Source organism: Danio aesculapii, chromosome 16 (genome assembly GCF_903798145.1).
Source record: "Danio aesculapii chromosome 16, fDanAes4.1, whole genome shotgun sequence".
Lineage (NCBI taxonomy): Eukaryota > Metazoa > Chordata > Actinopteri > Cypriniformes > Danionidae > Danio > Danio aesculapii.
In genome coordinates, this window is record NC_079450.1 from 56,314,816 (window position 1) to 56,338,079 (window position 23,264).

The following is a 23,264-nucleotide window of genomic DNA, read 5'->3' on the forward strand; positions in this document are numbered from 1 at the left end:
ATGGAGCGACGTATAAGTGAATGGAGCTATTAATAAATGAATGAATGAATGGAGTGATGAATGAATAAACGAATGAATGAATTGGGCGATGGAGTAATGGCGTGATGAATGAATAAATGAATGAATGGATAGAGCAATGAATGGTGGGATGAATGATTGAATCAATGAATGATGCGATTAATGAATGCACAAATGAACGAATGGAATGATGAATGCAGGTAGTAATAAATAAATGGAGGGATGAATAATTGAATGAATGAGTAAATGAATGAATGAATGGAGTGATGAATGAATAAACAAATGAATGAATGAATTGGGCGATGGATTAATAGAGTGATGTATGAATGAATGAATGAATGGAGCAATGAATAAATGAATGAATGAATGGATAGAGCAATGAATGGTGGGATGAATGATTGAATCAATGAATGATGCGATTAATGAATGCACAAATGAACGAATGGAATGATGAATGCAGGTAGTATTAAATAAATGGAGGGATGAATAATTGAATGAATGAGTAAATGAATGAATGAATGGAGTGATGAATGAATAAACAAATGAATGAATGAATTGGGCGATGGATTAATAGAGTGATGTATGAATGAATGAATGAATGGAGCAATGAATAAATGAATGAATGAATGGATAGAGCAATGAATGGTGGGATGAATGATTGAATCAATGAATGATGCGATTAATGAATGCACAAATGAACGAATGGAATGATGAATGCAGGTAGTATTGAACAAATGGAGGGATGAATAATTGAATGAATGAGTGAATGAATGAAAGAATGTAGTGATGAATGAATAAACAAATGAATGAATGAATTGGTCGATGGATTAATGGAGTGATGTATGAATGAATGAATGGAGTAATGAATGAATGAATGGATAGAGCAATGAATGGTGGGATGAATGATTGAATGAATGAATAAACAAATGAATGAATGAATTGGGCAATGGGTTAATGGAGTCATAAATGAATGAATGGAGCAATGAATAAATGAATGAATGAAGGGATAGAGCAATGAATGGTGGGATGAATGATTGAATGAATGAATGAACAAATGGTGCAATGAATGAAAGCAAAAATGATGAATGAATGAATGGAGAGATGAATGCACATAGTGATGAATGAATGGAGCGATGAATGCACATAGTGATGAATGAATGGAGCAATGTATAAAGGTATGAATGAATTAATAAATTAATAAAGAGATGAATGAATGAATGAATGAATGAATGAATGAATGAATGAACTAATAATTGCTATACTTTAATGATCTGATAAAAAGAGCCAAGACAACTAAACACAAATGTAAACACACCCTAAACATGGTGAATTTCCTTTTGCACTTTCCACTTTCCACAAGAAGTGCTGGAAGGAGACGCGCTTTAATGAACGCAGGGAATCCCTTCTGTGTCTTCTGAATCTGGAGAAGAGTATGAGCTCATCAGCACAGAGAGCACTTCTTTTCACACATCGCTTAATTTAACGCCAGCAGGTCACGCTGATCCACTTTCACAAGCACAGACGGCACTCTCAGACAGAAGGCGCAACCCAAAACCTGCTCACTTTTAGGTACGATAACCAAAATGGCGCAACAAATCCTACTTATAAAGATGAGGTTGGTGTCTAGACTCTCTGCACGGATGACTAATGGACAGGAGATGCTCAGTAAAGGCCACGGCTGTTCAGATCTGGGTTTTTATGAACGCTGCTTTAGGCTGCCAATGAGAAGAGCATGTGATTCTGACTGAGTCTTTCCAAGTCAATTAAAGATCATTACAGTTTATACTATGAATGACATGAGCTGATTCTGGTTTTACGTCCCCTGTCATGCTGGTGATGTGCAGCAAGTGGAAGCATACAAATTTAGGGCACAATATGTCATTTCTTTCTTCATTAAAATATCCAAAAGCCACTAGAGCAGTGTTATGTATTTTGCTGATTTATGAATTCACGTAATACCACATGTTTAGAAGTATGTTCAAACGCTGAGAAACAAGCAGCTTTATCTAGTGAGATGGAGTGTTCATGTGTGTGTTCATGATAATGACATCACACACTTTCTGGTTTGCTAGAATGAATGAATGAATAAAGGGAGCAATGATTGGAAAAATGAATGAATGAATGAATGAATGAAGGGAGTGATGAATGAATGGATGAATAAACGAATGAATGAATGAAGAGAGTGATGAATGAAGGGAGCAAATAATGAATGAATCAATAAATTAATGAATGAATAAAAAGCGCAATGGATGGAAGAATGAATGAATGAATGAATTAATGAATGAAGGGAGCCATAAATGGAGAGAGCAGTGAATAAATGATTGGAGCATTGAGTGGAGAAATGAATGAATAAAGGGAGCAATGATTGGTGAAATGAATGAATGAATGAATGAAGGGAGTGATGAATGAATGGATGAATAAACGAATGAATGAATGAAGAGAGTGATGAATGAAGGGAGCAATTAATAAATTAATCAATAAATTAATGAATGAATAAAAAGCGCAATAGATGGAAGAATGAATGAATGAATGAATGAATGAATGAATGAATGAAGGGAGCGATAAATGGAGAGAGCAGTGAATAAATGATGGGAGCAATGAGTGGAGAAATGAATGAATGAAGGGAGCAATAATTGGAGAAATGAATGAATGAAGGGAGTGATGAATGAATGGATGAATAAACGAATGAATGAATGAAGAGAGTGATGAATGAAGGGAGCAATGAATAAATGAATCAATAAATTAATGAATGAATAAAAAGCGCAATGGATGGAGGAATGAATGAATGAATGAATGAATGAAGGGAGCAGTGAATAAATGATGGGAGCAATGAATAAATGAAAGAATGAAGGGAGTAATGACTTGAGGGAGCGATGAATAAATAAATAAATAAATAAATTAATTAATTAATCAATAAAGATAGTGATGTATGGAGGCATGGATGAATGACAGAAGGGAGTGATGAATGAATGAATGAATGAATGAATGAATGAATGAATGAATGAATGAATGAATGGAGCAATGAATGGAGGGAGCTGTGAATAAATGAAGAGAGCAATGAATGGACGGATGAATAAATGAATAAATCTATGAATGAAAGAAAGTGAATGAATGAATGTAGTATGGGATAAATGGAGGGAGCCGTGAATATGTGAAAAGAGCAATGAATGAAGAGATGAACAAATGAATCAATGAATGTGAATGAATGAATGAATCATGAATGGAGTAAACGATGAATGGAGGGAGCAGTGAATAAATGAAGAGAGCAATGAATGAATGGATGAATGAATGAAGCTTTGAATGAATGAATGAATGTGAATTAAAGAATGTATGAAGGGATGAATGGAGGAAGCAGTGAATATATGAAGAGAGCAATAAATGGAGAGATGAATAAATGAATGAAGCTTTGAATGAATGAATGGAGGAAGCAGTGAATAAATGAAGAGCAATTAATGAATGAATGAATGTAAATGAATAAAGCAATGAATGGAGGGAGCAGTAAATAAATGAAGGAAGCAATGAATAGAGAGATAAATGAAGGAATGAATGAATGAATAGAGGGAGCAGTGAAAAAATGAAGGGATAAATGAATGAATGAATGAATGAATGAATGAATGAATGAATGAATGAATGAATGAATGAATGAATGAATGAATGAATGGAGCAACGAACAGACGCATGAATGATGGAGGTAAATGTGATGAAGGGAGAGATGAATAAATGAATGAATAAAAATCTGAATGTATGAATGAATGAATACTGTGAGGTATGAATGACTGAAGGTTTTCTAGTAAGCAGGGAAACAGCAGTGAGGCTTTAATAAGTTTTGTGTTAGACTGCACAACGCAGCAATATAACAGAACATTAACAGAGGCCTAAAATGTCCTGTAGGATGATGAAGACTACAACTCCCATGATTCCACACTCAGTCACAGTCATCAAAATATTCATAGTGGCTCCTCGATGCATCAAAATGACATCCAACATAATAACTTAATCTGTGAGAGAATGCTAAAGCGTTGAAATAGGCTATATTTTCCTCCCATTAAGATAAATTATTATTATTCACTTTTGGTAGCCGGACTAGAACATCAGGCTAGCAGTTGTGTGAGCCCTGATCAGATTAGGACGGATTAGATTAAAGCACAAAAATCATGATTCTGGAAGTGGATGTGTTCCCAGCCCTCACTCACCTCAGGAATCGGTTGAGATATTGTCGGCTACAGGACGACCAGGAGAATAAACCATTGTGTCCGGCCAGTGTAGGAGACATAATGTTTCCCACTGATTTCTTACACACATTGCCTTCGCCATCATGGACCATTCCAAAGCTGTGGAAAACAAGCCTTTCATTCATCAGGAAAGACTAAATATAAAGTATACTTGGTTTTTATGGTATTACAGCAATTCTTTAATGCAAATACAGTAATGCAATATTAGTCTTTTGCTTCAGAATACTTGTTGTGACTGAAAAGGTTGTTCCCCATAGCTCTTTTATTTAAAGTTAAAACATTACCACATAAAAATAATATAGTAAATAATATAGTCATTAACCATACTATAGTAGAGTGTATTATACTGTAAATATTATTTACAACTTTTTTAATGCATACCTCAGCCTACTGCAGTATTAACAATAGAGAACTAATACATATTGTAGTATACTTTAGACTTACTACAGTAAACTGGTGTACAGTAGTATAATACACCCTATAGTTGGGTATTTGTTTATATTACTATAGTCGTTGTGTTCCCATAGCAACTATAGAATCACCACAACAGATTAATTACTATAGTTGTCGTGTTACCATAGCAACTGTGGAATCACTCCAACAGATTAATTACTATAGTTGTTGTGTTACCATAGCAACTGTGGAATCACAACAACAGGTTAATTACTATAGCTGTCATGTTACCATAGCAACAGTGGAATCACTACAACAGATAAATTACTATAGTTGTTTTGTTACCATAGCAACTGTGGAATCGCCACGACAGATTAATTAGTATAGTGGTCATGTTACCATAGCAACTGTGGAATCACCACAACAAATTAATTACTATAGCTGTCATGTTACCATGGCAACTGTGGAATCACTACAACAGATAAATTACTAGTTGTTGTGTTACCACAGCAACTGTGGAATCGCCACAAGAGATTAATTAGTATAGTTGTTTTGTTACCATAGCAACTGTGCAATTGCCACAACGGATTAATTAGTATAGTTGTCGTGTTACCATAGCAACTGTGGAATCGCCACAACAGATTAATTAGTATAGTTGTTGTGTTACCATAGCAACTGTGGAATCGCCATGACAGATTAATTAGTATAGTTGTTGTGTTACCATAGCAACTGTGGAATTGCCACGACAGATTAATTAGTATAATCGTCGTGTTACCATAGCAACTGTGGAATCACCACAACAAATTAATTACTATAGTTGTTGTGTTACCATACCAACTGTGCAATCGCCACAACGGATTAATTAGTATAGTTGTCATGTTACCATAGCAACTATGGAAGCGCCACGACCGATTAATTAGTATAGTTGTTGTGTTACCATAGCAACAGTGGAATCACCACAACAGATTATTTCAAGAAATTTACTATAGAATGGTTCAAAAACACTATAGTGTTTACTATAAATGACTATAGTATTTTTAATGAGGGTTGATACCGTGTTGTCTTAAACATGGCACCTTGTTTAGTTATTTTATGCAAAAATGTTATATGATGTCATATTAGTTTATAAATTAAACTCTTACTTGTGTCCAGATTCATGGGCGATGGTGAAGGCCAGACCGAGCCCCGTGTCCTCATTGATGGTGCAGCTGCGGTATTTACTGCACATCCCGCTGATCGGAGCAAAACCTGGGATTAAAACAATCAAGTCAAAATATTTTCAAATACAACTAATAAAAAAGCCAGCAAAAACAAAGACACATTTCACCACCACCTGTACAATACTGGCTTCATTTTTATTTATTTTAGAATTAACTGACCCAAACCCAAAACTTCAGCACAGTAGTGTCTATAACCTGTATTCGTCAGAAGTGCGAGCGCGGTGAACACTCAGAGAAATGCACTGAAATAATCAGATCAAGGTTTGGACTGCATTTGTTTGACCAGCGCTGGTTTAAGAGCGAGAGATTAAATCCAGTCGCAGGAAATCTGAACATATTTATGACTTACTGCAACCGGTTTAAGTCTGAAACACATTATATGTTAGCTAGGAGTAGTATATTAACTGCAGAAACGTAAAAGATGGAAAAGACTTTGAACAATTCTATATGTGTCGCAACACGAGTCTGAGATCTAAGGCAACTGTGCAGTATTTTATGACAAATGATGACTTTCTAACTCTTTAATACAAAGCCTGTGGAGTTTTGGTGAATGTTGGAGCTCAGTCAAACCCCAAAAGGACCAGGAGTGTGATTTATTCAGCTTTGATTTAATCATTTAATGTATGTGCAGCTTTTTCCACACATACTGTACTGTACTGTATGGGCTGAGTGATTGAATATGTGCATGTATTACACAGATATACTGCAGCAGGCATTTATTTGTGTCTTCTGAAAATAATAAAGCATCTTATTTGCTTTACAGGACCTACATTTGATTTAATTATTAATTATTATTGCAAATTTCAAGTAAAAATAGAGTTGATATTAGTTTTTTCAGAATAAAAACATCTTAAGTGTTCAACAAATTAGCAGGGACCGAATATCAGCGTTGATCCTCTTCTTAGTTAAAATGAAAACATTACCACATGAAAAATACTATAGTAATATATAGTAAATAATATAGTCTTTTTTTGATCCTATAGCCAAGTGTATTACATTGTTTATATATTTCAATATTTACAACCTATTGGTAATGAATGCTACAGCATGGCGTAATATTAATTATAGTGGATTGATAAACTGTAATAAATACTGTAGTATACTTTAATATTGTAATAGAATATACCCTATAGTTGTAGAAATCGACAGGTCATAGTTGTCGTGTTACCATAGCAACTGTGAAATTACGACGACATATTCATTACTATAGTTGTTGTGTTACCATAGCAACTGTAGAATCACCACAATAGATTAATTACTATATTTGTCGTGTTTCCATAGCAACTGTGGAATTATGACAACATATTAATTACTATAGTTGTTGTGTTACCATAGCAACTGTATAATCACCACATTAGATTTATTACTATAGTTGTCATGTTACCATAGCAACTGTGGAATTATGACAACATATTAATTACTATAGTTGTTGTGTTACCATAGCAACTGTAGAATCACCACAACAGATTAATTACTATAGTTGTTGTGTTACTATAGCAACTGTGGAATTATCACAACATATTAATTACTATAATGGTTGTGTTACCATAGCAACTGTGAAATTATCACAACATATTCATCACTATAGTTTTGCTACCATAGCAACTGAAAATTCACCACAACAGATTACTTGCTTTAGTTGTAATGTTACCATAGCAACTGTAGAATCACCACAACAGATTAATTACTATAGTTTTCATGTTGCCATAGCAACTGTAGAATCACCAAAATGGATTACTATAGTTGTTATGTTACCATGGCAACTGTAGAATCACCAAAACAGATCAATTACTATAGTTGTTGTGTTACCATAGCAACTGTAGAATCACCACAATGGATTAATTACTATAGTTGTCATGTTACCATGGCAACTGTAGAATCACCAAAACAGATCAATTACTATCGATTTAGCATTATTTTTACTATTTAACAATTTACTTGTTTGTTAATTGATCGGTTCATTGATTTGTAATAATTGTTTATGATCTGCTTTTGTAGACCATTTTGACTACTACTCATGTCACAACCCCTTCAAAATTTGCTTAATTGATTGTATTTCTGAAAGCACATTGTACATTTACCCTGATCATTCAGTCAAATAATAAAATAAAATAAATGAATGAACGCCGAGTGTTTTGTCTCAGACATGCAGCACTGTACTGTATGTGTGTGCGTGTCTATAACACAAGTTTTAGCGCTGCTCTTTAATCTTCCCTACATGACCTCTGACGGCCCTGAAATCTCCCCTGACCTCTGACCCCTTGACCCTTGAGGTGTGTAAGTCTGTGTCTGCGCTCAACTGTTAATCATTGACTCTCCACAAACGTTGCTCTCTTTGAACCGTGGCCTGCGCTAGCTTTGCTAATGGGGTTAGCCAGAGATTCTTTTATGTGGCACAGGGTGGAGAACACAAACACCTGATTAGAGGAAAAGACGCTCACTGTACCTTTAATAATTGAACAGTTTAACCGCAGCTGAGTGCCAACAAATAGCACAAATTAGGTCATTAATCCTAAACGTCACACAAAACCTATGATTTCTGACTCTTTAACTCTTTATAGAGCACACACTGAACTACTGCTTTTCAGTTTTAGTCTTGTTTCTAGTCCAAATATCCAAAAAGTCTTAAATCAAGAAGCATTTTTGGGACAAGCAAAACATCTTGTCTTGTTTTCAGAAATAATAGGGGGGAGGACAAATAATATTGTAATCACTTTGAAGTAACATTATTTAGCTTACCCCATTATCAGATTATTTAGCTTGTTTTAATTAAAATCTTAATTCATTTTGACTCATTATTTTTCAAAAAAAGATAATATTTTGTGCTTGTCCAGAAAATGCTTCTTGATTTAAGAATTTTAAGATATCTGCACTAGAAACAAGTCAAAAAGTAAGAAAGGCATTTTTTGCAGTGTGTGAAAGTCCTCCACCTGATTCATGTTTTTTTTTTTAAGTTCAATATTTTATTCAAATTATGATTCATTCATTCATTCATTCTCTTGTCAGCTTAGTCCCTTTATTAATCTGGGGTTGCCACAATGGAATGAACCCAATTCACCCGTACCTCATGTGTTTGGACTGTGGGGGAAATCCACGCCAACACGGGGAGAACATGCAAACTCCACACAGAAATGCCAACTGACCCAGCCTGGGCTCCAAACAGTGACCTTCTTGCTGTGAGGCAATTGTGCTACCCACTGCCCACCGTGACGCCCATTATAATACATACTGTACATATAAACCTATATGCTAGTAGATGCCATGAACCCATCCATTTGTGTAAAAAAGGATTAATTATATTTAAATTTACTAGAAATCAGATATATTGGATATGATAGGAATATCAGCTTTTAAATATGTCCAGCAACATCACAGCAGTATTGCCAACCCAGGCTCACTATTGATACGTACCCCTATATACATTTCTGGAGAGCGGCAAATACATCCCAGGAGGTTTGTTTATTAGCAGTTGTTGTTTTCGCGAATGTACCAGAGGCCACTGTGTACACTTTTTCAGATCTTAAATTTCTCTCGTGAGTGCCATTCACGCCCGCTGTGGACTGACTGACTGACCGATTGACCCACCCACCCCCTTCCCTCAACCCAATTGAGTGTTTTCAAAAGCACCGATGGACCCACCCACCCCCTTCCCTAAACCCAATTGAGTGTTTTCAAAAGCACAGATTCACCCGCCCACCCCCTTCCCTAAACCCAACCGACAGTGTTTTCAAAACCACAGATTGACCCGCCCACCCCCTTCCCTAAACCCAATCGAGTGTTTTCAAAAGCACAGATTGACCGGCCCACCCCCTTCCCTAAACCCAACCGACAGTGTTTTCAAAACCACAGATTGACCCGCCCACCCCCTTCCCTAAACCCAATCGAGTGTTTTCAAAAGCACAGATTGACCCGCCCACCCCCTTCCCTAAACCCAACCGACAATGTTTTTAAAAGCACTGATTGACCCCGCCCACCCCCTTCCCTAAACCCAACCAATAGTGTTTTCAAAAGCACCGATTGACCCGCCCACCCCCTTCCCTAAACCCAATCGAGTGTTTTCAAAAGCACCGACTGACCCACCCACCCCCCTCCCTAAACCCAATCGAGTGTTTTCAAAAGCACAGACTGACCCGCCCACCCCCTCCCCCAAACCCATTCGAGTGTTTTCAAAAGCACCGACTGACCCGCCCACCTCCTTCCCCAAACCCATTCGAGTGTTTTCAAAAGCACCGACTGACCCGCCCACCTCCTTCCCCAAACCCATTCGAGTGTTTTCAAAAGCACCGACTGACCCGCCCACCTCCTTCCCCAAACCCAATCGAGTGTTTTCAAAAGCAGCGATTAACCCAATCACCCCCCTTTTCTAAACCCAACTGTGGATTGCTTGTTTTCAAAAGCAATCCAGAAACAGAAAAGCCCTCACGGCCGCCTGATTTTTACCATGTTTTCAGATTTTACCACATTCTCACCCTGCTATTTACTTCTTTATTTTATTTTTTGTCCTCTGTTTTTGTATTACCTGCTTTCTGAAACCGTTCTTCACCAAACTCAAACCCTGTTGTGGCACTCAAATTTTCTCTGCATCTCAAGTCCGCCAATGTACGCAGCGAGCAAGCCACTGAGCAAACTGGTAACGGCGGAAAAGCCTTCCACATGGAGGTAAGCGGTCAGCTGTTAGTGCTAAACCAAACAGAAGCCATCAGCGGTGTCATACCGCCTCGTATCGCTTCACGTACCTCTGGCTACATAATTCACACTCTCCAGAAATATATACAGGGGTACGTTTTCACAATGAGCTTGTGTTGAATATTGCTCCAGCTTCGAAAATTACTGTGTTTTGCACCTTTAAGCCTGGCAATTGTACCTTCCAGCAAGGCAATCTATCTAAAATATGATGAGCAGGTAAAAGCTGGGAGAGTGGACGGTTCGATCCATAACTTCACAATATTCTGCATGTGTTTTTCTCACCCAGAGTGTCACACGGCTCATTCTTCCAGGAGCAGATGTCCAGACCGGTCAGCAGGATGGCGTGATCGTGGCGGCGTCCTTCTCGACCCGATAAACCCGACTGCCATTGACAGAAACTGTTGAGCGTGTGGTCAGCGTGATGGTTTATCACTAGGCCATCCTGAAGGACAAAGAGTTCACTAAAGTCAGGAGTGAACGAGAGAAGTGGACTAGACTAGGGCTGTGCAATATGACCATATATACAGCTGAAGTCAAAATTATTCACCTTACTGTAAAATGTTAATTCTTTTAAAATATTTCCCAAGAGTTGCTTAACAGACAGAACTTATTCAGACTGATTTATTTTATCTTTGTCATGATGACAGCAATTAATATTTGACTAGACATATTTCCAGATACTAGTATTCAGCTTAAAGTGACATTTAAAGGCTTAACTAGGTTAAAGTTAGGGTAATTAGGCAAGTCATTAGCCCCTTTCACACATACAGACCTTTCCGGAAAATTACCGGCTATTTTCCGGAATGAGAAGTTGCAACATTACCGGTAATTAGCCGGAATGCTGCGCTGTGTGAACGCAGAAGGAAGATTGCTTGAAAGAGCGTGTTCACGTCTACAACGTGCTGACGTAAGACGTCTGCTTTAGCCAATCAGAACACTCAGACGCGTTCATGTCCGCGCGGTTTGTGAGAATAAAAGCCTGTGAATATTTTCCCAGACACATTTAGTTGCTAGATGTTAGTCAGATAACATTTCTATGTTCCTTCTTAATGCCAACAGTGTTAATAATTACCGATAAAATGCTTATGATAAGCCGTTGTTTGTTTACCTTCAAGCTCTGACGCGTGTGCCCGTAAAGCAGCTGGTGAGCGCCAGCACACGCACATATCATGAACATCTCGACATGCGAAAGTGTTTCTCTATGCTTTCAACACATTTGTTCACAACACTGATCCATCCACAGAGGTTGTAATGTGGTAAAATGTTTACAAATACAAGCGCAGCCGTTTAGAGCTCATTTCTGCTGAATGATATCAGAATTTACCCGTATTTTGGAATGGATGTGTGAATGGTCTTTTCCAGAAAGATCCCGTAACGTCCACGCCTGTGTGAACAGCGCTGTTTTGAATTTACCGGTAAAGTCATTCCGGATATTTTCCGGATGTTTACCGGTATCACAGTGTGAAAGGGGCTATTGTATAACAGTGGTTTGTTCTGTAGACTATTGGAAGAAAAAAATCTTTAAACGTCCTAAAAATGTTGCCCCTATTTTTTTTTTTATTAAAAACTGCTTTTAATTAAAGACTAATTAAAAATATATAAGACTTTTCTCCAGAATAAAACATATATAGGAAATAGTGTGACATTTATAACACTCTATATCTCAAGGATACAATAAAAAGTCTCTAAAAATGTTGTGGTGTTGGTAATATACATTATTTATGGTAATAATTTGCCCTTACGTTCTAAATAAAGTGATAAATATGATCAAGCACGATTGCATAAATGTCTGAGAAGAAAATTTCAGTTTCCTGTTTTTTTTTTGGACCAGAAACAAGACAAAAATTCTAAGTAAGATGTTTTTTTGCAGTGTAAATGTATCTGTATTAGTGTCTGCACTGCAAAAATTGCGTGAGTTTTTGTATTGTTTCTAGTCCAAATGTCTAAAAACTCTTCAGAAATAATGAGTAAAAATGAAGTGAGTTTTTCCTTAAAACAAGCCAAATAATCTGACAACAGGGTACTTGAAAACAAGATTGCTTCCCCATTGGCCAGTTTAGCTTGTTTAAAGAAAATCTTATTTAATTTTGACAGATTATTTCTGTAAACAAGAGAATATTTTAACTTGTCAAGAAAATGCTTCTTGATTTAAGCGTTTTTAGATTTTTAAACAAGAAACAAGACAAAAACTCTAAGTAAGAAAGGCATTGTTTTGCAGTGTATAACTTCTCATTGCCTCTGCTGACCCCACATCAGTATATGAGTCTATGGGAAATTATTTAACCCCTCATCACTGATCCTGAGTGACCGTCGCTAATTACTCCAATCAACAGGGTAATTTTCTGCATTCCATAGCCGGTGGCTAACGTGGACTTCATTAACATTAGCACAGGTGTATCAGTAACAGAGATCCGTATGCTGGGCCACTTTCCCACAGACACATCGTTCATCTGGCTGAAGTCCAGGGGAATGCTGTGTATCCAATTAAAGTGTCATCATAAACCCAGACCTGTTCAGATAGAGCGTCTCAAAGACAACGGAGGAGACAAGTCTCTCAAGGACAATAAAATCCACCTTTTGAAGCCATGATTTTGTTTAAAGCGCTGTGTTATCTAAAGCTCTCCTATGACGTCAATAACTCTCCCAAGGGCTTTACTCCTTAATCAGTTTATCAATATGCACATGTTCATCTGATTATCAATGCAATATGGTCAATGGGCACTAATATAAGCGCAATGTTTAAAGCGGAGAAGCTGCACTTAGGTCATGTCTAAATCTACGCTTGCTATTTTAAACATAGGTAATACTGTTGGTGCACCCAGCGCATGCTCGTCCTTATTCTCTTAATGAGTTACACTGACGGTAAAAAAAAACGCTTTTCTAAGTTTTTGTGTTGTTTATAGTCTAAATATCTTCAGATTCTGAACTCAAGAACAATTTTCCAACAAACAAATATCGTCTTGTTTTCAGAAATAATATGTCAAAATAAAGAAAGTTTTATTCTTTTAAAAATTAAAGTATCTGCTAATGGGGTAAGAAAAATAATCTTATATTCACTTTATAATAATAATATTATTTCACTCACCCCACTGGCAGATTATTTAGCTTGTTTTAAGGAAAACTCACTTAAATGACGAACTTTACAGAGAAAAACAGAAGACTTCACTAGCATGGAAACAGATCTGCTCATGCGCGAGGTTAAAGACCACAGAACCATCCGGATTCACTAAAGCCCCCTGCCCTCCTGAAAAAAACTGCTTAAACCAGCCTAGGCTGGTTGGCTGGTTTTAGCTGGTTGACCAGCCTTGTTTTAGAGGGGTTTTGGCCATTTCCAAGCTGGTTTCCAGCCATTTCCAGCCTGCTCTTAGCTGGTCAGGCTGGAAAATGACCAGCTAAAACCAGCTTGACCAGCCTAGCCAGGCTAGGAGCCCAGCCAAAACCAGCTATGTCCAGCTTAAACCAGGCTGGTCAAGCTGGTTTTAGCTTGATTTAGCTGGTCATTTTCCAGCCTGACCAGCTAAGACGAGGCTGGAAATGGCTGGAAACCAGCCTGGAAATGGGCAAAACCCCTCTAAAACCAGGCTGGTCAACCAGCTAAAACCAGCTAACCAGCCTAGGCTGGTTTAAGCTGGATTTTTCAGCAGGGAGGTGAAGAAGGTATGGGAGAATAAAGTGGCAGGTTTAATATTTGTCTAGACAATAATAATCTGTACTATTTTAATGCTTCAATGTTCATGTTTAAAGATATATGTGTGCTGCTGCACATCCCTGTATGTGTAATAAGCAAAATGTACGCTTATGTTTGGACCCAACTATCATTAACATGTTTTTTAAACAACAACAACAACAACAAACTATTACTATTGACTTCAGAGCAGTTTGTATTTGATCAATGCGGCTTATTTCCCTTAGTTCCCTTAAAAACCAACACACCAACAATGCACATTAACACACCTTCATATCAGACCAACACACCCATGGATGCACAAATGGGTGCAAATGCATTAGCTATTTAAACAACATATTGCAGGATGTAAAAATGATATCTGTGAGGGGCTGAACATAGGAAAAACACACTTGCGTCATGCATTGTGCCAGGCGTATGATAAAATTAAAATAAATAAAATGCAAAGCATCTTAAACTCACCTGGTCTTCATCCAGGAGTATTAGCCCGACAATCACAACATTGATGTTGCCTCCAATTGTGCCATCTTTAAAAAGTGTCGAGACCTTTGTGGAGATAAGCAACCATGCACAGTCAGACAGAATAGTGATGGGTCAGTCTTGAATGATTTGCTCATTTTGAATGAATCTTTAACGTGACTCTTGATCGATGAGTCCCCTCAGGCAGTGATTCATTCATTCATATTTGCACAAATTGCACAGATGTGGGAGAAGATTAGTTCCTGTTGGGTTTAAGACATTTGTTCATCTTGTGAAAGACAGAAGACGATCCTATGCATGAAAAATGTTTGATTCGTTCACCTTGAGTCCTCAGTTTTGAGTCATTCGTCTCTTTACATATGATGATTCCGAATCTTCTTTAGAAAGATGTGCATCTTTCTTCTTCTTCTTTCATTAATTCATTTTCCTTCAGCATAGTCCCTTATTTATCAGGGGTCGCCACAGTGGAATGAACGACCAACTATTCCAGCATATGTTTTACACAGTGGATGCCCTTCCAGCTGCAACCCAGTACTGGAAAACACTCATTCACTCCCACATTCACACTCATACACTATGTTCAGTTTAGTTCCAATTGACCTATACTGCATGTGTTTGGATTTTGGGGGAATCCGGAGCACCTGGAGGAAACCCACGCCAACATGGCTGTAAGGGGACAGTATTAACCACTGTGCCCCTTCTTTCTCTTCTTCTTCTTTTATTATTATAATGCATTTTCTGTGATGCATTTCAAACCTCAAACTGTAGCTCCATTATAAATGTTTGAATTTCTGCCATGATGGTTCTTTTCGATAATACTGCAAGTGGTAATATGTTTTTGCTCAGTTTTTTTTAAACTTCACCCATATGATGGAGATTAACTAAGTATTTGTGTTTCATTTAGTCTTTCATATGATGAATGAATGATTTAAAACCCAAAAAACTCTGAAGATGAACAAATAATGGTCTTTACGGATCAGATTGCACACATTGATTAAGCTTAAATGAGACTTACTGTTAGTTTCAGATAAACAAACTTCTAAAACTTGTCAGAACTGAGCTAATCATCGACACAACTCACTTTAATGATGTTTTACTTTGAAAATAAAGTGTTAATCTCTCTGAATGACGTGATCCAAACTTCCCACCACTAAAGCAGACTCAGTTTGTATTTCTTGAACAGAGGAATCAACAGCTTCTCTTGGGAGGAAATACAATGAGAAGAGTGTGGCCTCATGTCTCTGGAGAAATACCACACGTGTTTACAGGAATCCCTAATCCCACCTTTAACTGGCCTTTGAAACAGAGCTGAAGATAAAGATTCTGAGAAGGTTTAAGTTGCTGTAAATACAAACACGGAGTGCCCAAAACAAAGTCTTTCATTCCTGCTATTTTCTCTTCTTTGTTTTCATTGACGCTGACACAAAAGGCATTCAGTCTGGCTTCGGGTGTCAGCGTCTCACTGATCCTTTGTAAACCTGGACACCTTCACAAACACTTCGCTTGAAGGATATTCTGTAACACAATCCTATTTTCATTAGTCTACACGGGTGTATTCTGGTGTGGATCCATTTTTCACTGTGCTCACCCACAAAAAGACTCACTTTAACTTTTAGCAATCATTAACTAGTCTGATTGGTCAATCAGATATGACACAATAAGGGGAAAACACATGCTGTGAGCTCGGCTTGACATCATGGTCAAATGCAATCAGAGCATGTCATGTGGAAGGATGGTTGGATTGAGGGTTGAAGAAGGGATGGATGAATATATTGATGATGAATGGGTGCATTAATTGATGGATGGATGGAAGGATAGGTAGATGAATGAATGCATGGATGGATGGATGGATGGATGGATGGATGGATGGATGGATGGGTGGTTTCAAGGATGAATAGACGGATGGATGCACGAATGCATAGACTGATGGATGCATAGATGGATGCATGAAAGGACTGATGGATGGATAAATTAAATGCATAGATTAATGGATGGATGGAAAGAATGATGTGTGGTTGAATAGTTGGATGGATGGATGGATGGATGGATGGATGGACGAATGCATAGATACAGCAGATGGATGCATGGATGGATATATTAGCGGATGGATGGAAAGACTGATGTGTGGTTGAATAGTTGGATGGATGGATGGATGTATGCATAGATACAGTAGATGGATGCATGGATGGATACATTAGCAGATGGATGGAAAGAATGATGTGTGGTTGAATAGTTGGATGGATGGATGGATGGATGGATGGATGGATGGATGGATGGATGGATGGATGGACGAATGCATAGATACAGCAGATGGATGCATGGATGGATATATTAGCGGATGGATGGAAAGACTGATGTGTGGTTGAATAGTTGGATGGATGGATGGTTGGATGTATGCATAGATACAGTAGATGGATGCATGGATGGATACATTAGCAGATGGATGGAAAGACTGATGTGTGGTTGGATGGCTGAATGGATAGTTGGATGGATGGATAAATTGAATGCATAGATGGAAGGATGGATGGAAGAACTTGCATAGTTTGATAGATAGAGAGATGGATGCATGGAAGGGTAAATGGATAGATGGTGGATGGACGATTGCATGTATGTATGCATGGACAAAGATAGTTAGATACATTAGTGGATGGATGTATGATTGGATAGATGGAGATGGATGCATGGGAGGATACATTGATGGATGCATGGATGGATGAAGGATGAACGTTTGGATGAAAGGACTGATGCATGGCTTAATAGTCAGAGAGATAGATGCAATTGAGGATAAATGGTTGGATGATGGAGGCATGGATGGATGGACAGATAGATAGATACATTAGTGGATGAATTGATGCATAGATAAAGAATGCGTGGATGGATGCATGTACAGATGGACAGATAGATATTTAGATACATTAGTGGATGGATGGATGGATGGATGGATAGATGATGTATAGATGGATGAATAAATTGAATGCATGTATGGATGGATGGAAAGACTGATGCATGGTTGGACAGTTGAATGGATGGATAGATGGATGGATGGATGGATGGAAAGACTAATTCATAGTTTTATGCATAGAGAGATGGATGCAATGGAGGATAAATGGATGGATAATGGATGAACAGATGGATGGACAAATAGACAGATACATAGATGGATGAATGCGTGGATGGATGGATGTATGGATAGATGGATAGATAATTGGATGGATAAAAAAATTGGATGCATGGATGGATGGAAAGACTGATGCATGGTTGGATAGTGAATGGAAGGATGGATAGATGGATGGAAGTACTGATGCATAGTTTGATGGATAGAGATGGATGTATGGAAGGGTAAATGGATGGATGGATGAATGGTTGGATAGAAGGACTGATGCATGGCTTGAAAGATAGAGAAATGGATGCAATGAAGAACAAATGGAAGGATGATAGATAGATGGATGGATGGATAGATAGATAGATAGATAGATAGATAGATAGATAGATAGATAGATAGATAGATAGATAGATAGATAGATAGATAGATAGATAGATAGATAGATAGATAGATAGATAGATGCATTTGTGCATAGATGGATGCATGGTTGGACAGAGAGATGGATGAATGGAAGGATTAATTGATGGATGCATAGTGTATAGAATATCTATATATGGACAGATGGATGAGCAGGTAAGCGGCTCAGTGACTTACCATGTTCAGAACAGTCAGCACATACGTGGTTATATTTTCATGGCCGTGATTATCCATCATCTTGCGGTCGACCACCACCAGCGTCTCCACATTCAGACTCGGCTGCGTGTCAGGGTTAAAAACGACATCTCGCTTCCCTCTGGGTACAGACTTATACTCATCCGGAAAAATATAGATGTCTTCCTCAGGAGGCTTGGGCATATCTGAAACACAGGACCAAGACAATATCAACACCGGGTCAACAGTGTTTCCCCAAAAAAAGAGTTCTGGAAAACTCAAGTTCATAGGAGATATTAATGCAGGCCATGTGTGTCAAACTGTATTAGCTGTGACCTCACATCAGATTTGGTTACTCGGTGTGTACAATATTACCCAGGGTTCAAGCGCAGTGTGAGGACGTGATGGGTGTTTAGAGAAGGTGAAGATAATTTCTTTCTGACCAAACATGACACAGGTGAGATGATGTCATGAAAACATGTACAAGCTGACTCCAGAACAGCTGACTTTATAACAAACAGCTAATACACAGCTAATAATGTGTTCTTACTTAGAGATTTCCAAATATTGAACAATGCCTGAATCAAGAAGCATTTTCTTTGGGTACAACTATCTCCCTTCCCCCATTGATTGCCATTTTTGGGATTTCTCCCATGCCATATAATCTTACAAAGAAACAATCTGATTACTCCTGGCCAAACGACTAATATTGCTCAGGTGGAAAGATCAGAAACCTCCAACTCCAACAAAGTGGATCCGTGATGTCCTCTTTGGAAAAAATTTGACTTTCTAGAGGTTCATCTAGGGTAGCACTGTGGCCTCACAGCAAGAAGGTCGCTGGTTCGAGTCTCAGTTGGCATTTCTGTGTGGAGTTTGCATGTTCTCCCCGTGATGGTGTGTATTTTCCTCTGGGTGCTCCACACCCCACAGTGTCCCCACAGTTTAAACACATGCGCTACAGGAGAATTGATGAACTAAATTGGCTGTAGTGTATGTGTGTGTGTGTGAATGAGTGTGTATGGGTGTTTCCCGGTACTGGGTTGTGGCTGGAGAGGGCATCCGCTCTGTAAAACATATGCTGGGTAAGTTGGCGGTTCAGCGTGGCGACCGCTGAAATAGAGACTAAGCCGAAAGAAAATGAAGGAATACATGATCTTATAGCAGATCTGGCTAAACTATTTCATCACTCTTCCAGTGATATTGTAAAGATGAAATCCAAAAAACTTCATTAATTAAGGGAAGATTATTTATAAACTAATTTCGAGAGGATCACGTGATTATGATTGAACACGGCTGGTTCTGCATTAGCTATGTATGATCCACCAATCAGGCCAGACATAACACACTATATAGAGCCAGGGATTCTCACTACAGTCGTCTTCGATTTAAAGAATCCCCCCTTCCACCCCATACTCCTCCACCTTTCTCTTCATAGGGCGGCACGGTGGCCCAGTGGTTAGCACTGTTACCTCACAGCAAGAACGTCACCGGTTCTAGTCCTTTAACAGGCCGGCGGTCGTTTCTGTGCGTAGTTTGCATGTTCTTCTCATGCTCGCGTGGGTTTTCCCCCGGTTTCTGCCCTCATTCCAAAAACATGCACAACAAGTGAATTGATCAGTCAAACTCTCGTCCTGCAGCATATCTCTTCATAGCATTCATTTTAGTCATCAACTCTTATCAAGGGGGGAGTTGTTGAGATCTACCTGAGCTCAAAGCTCCCCTCTTGCCCTGCAAATGGGAGGGAGCCCAGGGCTCAAGGACCTTTTGGACAGCATGCCAAACTTGCTTATAATCAATCATCATCTCAGTGTGAACTCTTGAATGTGTCTGGGTTTTTGTAGATTCTTTATGTATAAAATTTTTTTAAAAATCAGCCCAAGGCACTAAAAATGTAGGTGAAAATAATCAAAAGCCTTTACTAACGTCTACATTTTCTGCTAACGTAAAAAAAATATATATAGTCTAGTTTTAGAAATAATGTCAAAATGAAGTGAGTTTTTCCTTATTTCAAGATTCACTCGCTTCGTTTTGACTCATCATTTTTGAAAAAAACAACACAACAAGTTTTACTTGTGGGCGTCACGGTGGCTCAGTGGGTAGCACATACGCCTCACAGCAAGAAGGTCACTGGTTCGAGCCTCAGCTGGGTCAGTTGGTGTTTCTGTGTGGAGTTTGCATGTTCTCCCCGTGTTGGCGTGGGTTTCCTCTGGGTGCTCCGGTTGCTAGTGTAAATGAGTGTGTATTTGATGTATTTGTTGTGGAGTTAATTCAAGCCTTTCTGCAACGATGAATCACACACAATGTCGTTACAAAGTTCACACACACAGCAGGGACACACACACACACACACACAGCACATTTAACTTTGCACTGTTTTTTCAAGGCAAATGTGGCAGGATACACATTCGTTTTGCGAACATACAAAATAAACCTGATTTAACGTCCACAAATCAGGATTGAAGGGTCTTCTTTTAGAGTTGCACTGACACTATGCGGCAGTGGTGATGAATTACAGCAATTTTACTGTATTTATTACAAACATTTACTGTTTTAGAAACGTTTTAAACTTGTTAAACTCATTCTTGAGCTGCAGCTGATCACAGAGAGCTGAACAGATCTTTCAATCCTAGTCGCTTAACAAAAGTCCTGTCTTGTTGGTATGATTATACGCAGACATGTTAATATGTTGCTGTCAATCAATTCGGTGGGCGGGGAAACCACACTCCTACATCACGTTGCGGTGGGGCCTCAATATGGGAGGGATTTGGATCCTAAGGTCAGGACACTATACCTACACACAATTCTGTCCAAACAGCTTCCAAAAGCTTTCATCATAGCTACCCTTTAAGAATTGTTCGATCTTTGGACTAGAAACAAGACAAAAGCTCCAAGTAAGGAAAGCATTTGTGTACATACATTTCTTGCGTCTCCCGCAGTAGTGCTGTCTCCGGCGTGTGTTATCTTTGTGTGCTGTTTTCTGCATCTCCTCTGGACTGATCTGCGTGTGTGTGTTTTTCTCATCTCGTCTGCTGGTTCTCCATCCATACAGGACTGCAGAATCTCCAGGCTTTGGTTCAGATGATCTCCGGGTTCTGTGTGCGTTTGTCGGTGCGGGTCTCTTGTAGAGAATGTGGGGCTGGTGGTCCGGTGACGGAGCTGAAAAGTTCTCCAATAGCGCCTGATGTGGATGCAGCGGCTTCAGAAAGTAATCTGCATCCCGAGTCCTGATCAAACCTGACTAGATGGAAAAAAACACTGGTCAGTGATGCAGAAATCCCGTCCAGAAACTCTTCATGCTTTATACACTGCAAAAATGGGTTTTTTACTTAAAGTTTTTGTCCTGTTTGTCTAAATATCTGAATCTTCTTAAATCAAGAAGCATTTTCCAGGCGTGTAAAAGCTTTAGTCTTGTTTACAGCAATAATGAGTCAAAATTAAGTGAGTTTTTCCATCAAACATCCAGAATAATCTTGTTTTTGCTAGGAAATGGGATTATTCCCACACTGGCAGATTATAAAAAACTTTTACTGCAAAAAAACACTTGATTTTGACTCAATATTTCTAAAAATAAGACTTCATTTTTTGTTTGTCTAGAAAATGCTTCTTGATTCATGAATGTTTAGGTATTTGGACCAGAAACAAGACTAAAACTCTAAGAAAAACATTTTTTTTGCAGTGTATGGCTACTGCCAGACCCCAAGCATGTATTTAATCATTAATTAATGTTAATAGATAATATTTGACTTGATCAGATTATAAGAAAATCAAAATTGACATCAGTTCCCCTATAGCGCATGTGTTTGGACTGTAGGGGAAACCGGAGCACCCAGAGGAAACCCACGCCAACTCGGGGAGAACATGCAAACTCCACACAGAAATGACCCCTGCTCAGCCGGGACTCAAACCAGTGACCTTTTTCCTGTGAGACCACAGTGCTAAACACTGAGCCACCGTGCCGCCCGGTTTACTCACTTTCAACTGTAAGTCAACTGAAGCCTTTTACAGTGTGGAGTCTGCAGATTCAGCAGTCTAAATTGACTGCAGACGTTTAATATCTAGTGTCGGAGATTGACTGAGGAACAGCAGAACAGTGTTTTGCAAGCACTGTCATAGCATTAATGTGCTGCAGGACATAAAACAGACACTTTACTAATGCTCTCAAGACACTTTCCTGTGGACTCTACAAAGCAAAGCCCATCTGGATTAAAGACCCACTGGAGTCTGATTTCCCAAAACGTGATTCCTGTTCAAGAAGCAGTGGAGATGACATCTGAGCTCGGTTTAAGACATAAACGGCCCAAATTACACTTCTTTTGAAGGGCTGTGCTGTCATCAAGGCTATTATAGCTTTAAAATAATCTGCCAATGGAATAAGCTAAGTAATCGCACGTCAAAATGAAAAACTAGATCATTTCCCTTACCCCACTGGCAGATTATTTGGCTTATTTCAAGGAGAAACCCACTTAATTTTGACTTATTATTTCTTAAAACAAGACAGCATCTTTTGCTTGTCTAGAAAATGCTTCTTATTTGAGAGTTTTTAGATATTTAAGTAAGAAAAGCATGTGTACAAGTTTCTCCAAAAGATAATCTGTAGTGTTTAACATTATAAAGAAACCGATAAACATTTGAAACCACTTGAGGGAGAGTAAATAGTGAGTAAACATTCATTTTTGGGTGAACTAACCCTTGATCCGAACGTCACGTCAGGTCACAGCGAGAACTCATTTGTGCGCCGCGCTCTCGTAATTACCCTCAGAGGATCAGCTCCTCTCCAAACAAACACAAACGCTCCTCTGAGAGCCTGTTTGAAGTCAATGTGTGTCTGATTATCATTAAGTTCACTGCAAGGCAAT

General features: G+C 38.5%; 1 protein-coding gene across 1 annotated transcript in view; it reads right to left on the minus strand.

The window, feature by feature from the left end:
• The window catches only part of LOC130243941 (A disintegrin and metalloproteinase with thrombospondin motifs 16), an 85,737-nt gene that overhangs the window by 36,047 nt on the left and 26,426 nt on the right, over window positions 1–23,264 (minus strand). The window contains exons 4-9 of the mRNA XM_056476254.1: window positions 21,325–21,646; window positions 18,412–18,614; window positions 14,697–14,780; window positions 10,832–10,991; window positions 5,786–5,891; window positions 4,212–4,349 (exon numbers count right to left, since the gene is read on the minus strand). Of these exons, the coding sequence (XP_056332229.1) occupies window positions 4,212–4,349; window positions 5,786–5,891; window positions 10,832–10,991; window positions 14,697–14,780; window positions 18,412–18,614; window positions 21,325–21,646 (1,013 nt within the window). The remainder of the gene's footprint in view (window positions 1–4,211; window positions 4,350–5,785; window positions 5,892–10,831; window positions 10,992–14,696; window positions 14,781–18,411; window positions 18,615–21,324; window positions 21,647–23,264) is intronic.